The 2,500-nt window shown below is 45.7% G+C and overlaps 1 protein-coding gene across 2 annotated transcripts in view; it reads right to left on the bottom strand.

Annotated features, from left to right (window-relative positions):
• Window positions 1-2,500, bottom strand: part of LOC113816668 (uncharacterized) — an 18,336-nt gene that overhangs the window by 7,970 nt on the left and 7,866 nt on the right. For both annotated transcript variants that reach the window (XM_070140065.1, XM_027368722.2), the window contains exons 3-5: window positions 2,139-2,500; window positions 1,109-1,318; window positions 617-786 (exon numbers count right to left, since the gene is read on the bottom strand). The exon at window positions 2,139-2,500 is cut by the window's right edge and continues 742 nt beyond it. In XM_070140065.1, the coding sequence (XP_069996166.1) occupies window positions 617-786; window positions 1,109-1,318; window positions 2,139-2,500 (742 nt within the window). The remainder of the gene's footprint in view (window positions 1-616; window positions 787-1,108; window positions 1,319-2,138) is intronic.

Below are 2,500 nucleotides of genomic sequence, written 5' to 3'. Positions count from 1 at the left end.
TTCCCCTATATCCACCCCTTACCTTACGTCCACCCTTTCTCCTATGTCCACCCCTTCCCCTAAGTGCATCCCTTCCAATACATCCACTCCTTCCCCTACATCCAAAACTTCCCCTACGTCCAAAACTTCCCCTACATCCAAAACTTCCCCTACATCCACCCCTTAACCTTTCGTCCACTCCTTACTATATATCCTTCCCTAACACTACATCCACTCCTTACCCTACCTACTTCCCCTATATTCAACCCTTCCCCTACATCCACCCTGATTATCCAAATGCATCAACACCTAATCCTCCCCTCATCTCCTCACTTGACTCACACCTAGCCCTCACTTCACTCTCCTCCCAGTTGCATCAGTCCATTCCCCTATCCTGTCTAACCCCTACACCAAACCTTTCCACCCACTTCCCACTAGTACCTAAATCTCCCCTGAACCCCCACCAACCCTTCACCCACTCCCCTAATGTAGCTAATACCTGCCACACCCCTTCCCTCACACTCACCCTCACACTCACCTCTAACCCTTCTTACACCTTGCCTTCCAGCTGCACCTAAACCCTTCTCCCCAATTGCACTTAGCCCTCCCCTTATTCCATCCCTACCCAAACCTTCACCTGTTAGAGTAATCCAGTCCAATTTCCCCAAGGGCCACCACCTTTGGGTTGAGAAGGGCTAGCCTCAGGTGGTCCTCCTCCTCCTCACCAAAGAAACGCGCATAGTGAGGGTGGCAGCCAAATGCTGCCCAGACATTTGCCTCTCCAAGAAACTCCTCCCACCATGTTGTCTGGGAATGTAAGAAAGATGAAAAACAAAAATCATTATAAAAATCATATATAACAATAATAATATTTCAATAAAGACAACATTATATATTCTAAGTGATAATATCTTAACAGTAGTGATGATGACGATGATGAAATAGAAAAAAGAACAGGAAAAGGAGAAGGAGAAAATGGTTATGAAGACAAAGAAACACTGGCAGACAAAAAGAAAAAGAATAAAGAAACCACTCCCCTGTATCCTTCAGGACCAAGAAGAAAAACAGAAGAAAAAAGAACTCTGAAAGTGTAGGGCAGGCAGAAAAAAAGTGGAGAATAATAACTGACCTTCCCAAAGGTCCAAGGCTGGCAGAAGACTGCAACACAGCCCTCGAAGGCAACTGGGTATGCATCTTGGCCCTGGCACTGGGCTCGGAAACGAGCATGGCTGCCTGAGTCGTGGTTGCAGCGCCGGAACAGAAAGTCCAGGTGGCAGTGTGTGTCCACAAAACCCGGCCAAAAGTGTTCATTTTGCAGCACATGAGGGTCATAGGTGAACTGCAAGAGGGGTTTAGAGAAAGGAGGGGGAAGATGGAATGGAGAGAGGGGACAGGAAGCATAGAAAGGAAGAAGGGATGAGGATGGATGGGAGAGAAGGGCAGGAGGAGAATGACATAAGGAGAGGGGAGGAGAAGGATGGCATGGGGTGAGAAGTTGGGGAAGGATGGATAGGGAGAAGGAAGGGGGGAGAATGGCACAAGGAGAGGGGAGGAGGAGGATGGCATGGGATGAGAAGTTGGGGAAGGATGGATGGGGAGAATGGCACAGGAAGAGGGGAAGGGAAGGTTGACATTGGGTAGAGATGAGAAAAGATAGAAGGAGAAAAGGGGAAGGGGAGAGAAAAGATAGACGGGGAGATGGATAAGGGGGAAGGCAGAGAGAAGATTGTAAGGGAAATGGAAAGTGGGGAGGATGGTGAAAGGGAGAAGAGAGGCAGAGAATAGCACAGGCAGGAGAGAAATGGAATGGTGGGGGAGAGAGGAAGTGGAAGGATAACGCAGGAAGAGGTAAGCAGGAGAACAGCACAGAAAGAGGGAAGGGGGAGGATGGCACGGTGCAAAGAGAGGGAAGGATGAAGGGTGAAGTGAGGATGGCAGGGGACAGGAGGGCACCAGGAAATTAGATTTCTTGGAATTAACCTAAAACTGTTTTATACTTAAAATGAAAGCTTTACATAATAATACTATTAATGGCCAAGATGTAAGCTTTAATATCAATAACACCCAGAAATGCTTAAAAAAGAACTCTAATGCTCTAAATCATTTTAAGATATTATACTATATTCCAAATTATGAGTATTTTAAAACTTATATCTTACCTGCTGACACCTGTAACGTGGTGATGTAATTAGGGCATTCTGCATAAGGGTATTTGTACTTCCTGAAAAGCCACTACTCTCATTCTGCTTACTTTGGGTATAAGGACCTCCTTCTTGACAACTTTGGTCATGTCTATGCTGGGCAAAAAGTCTGAACTTATTATAAGAGTTAGTGCTGTTCTTATAACCATAGAAGCTTACTGTGTTATCTGGCATAGCACTGTCGATACTTAACCGTCTGTGTTTGTTGTGTGGTTCATTTGTGCAAACCTTTGCAAAGATGCTGTACTTATCTCTGTCTTTATTTGGTCTTTTTTCTTTGCTAGGAGATTTAGCACTCTGAGTTGGTGAGCTTTGAGGTC

The sequence above is a fragment of the Penaeus vannamei genome, chromosome 26 (genome assembly GCF_042767895.1).
Source record: "Penaeus vannamei isolate JL-2024 chromosome 26, ASM4276789v1, whole genome shotgun sequence".
Lineage (NCBI taxonomy): Eukaryota > Metazoa > Arthropoda > Malacostraca > Decapoda > Penaeidae > Penaeus > Penaeus vannamei.
This window is presented reverse-complemented; position numbering and strand designations above follow the sequence as displayed.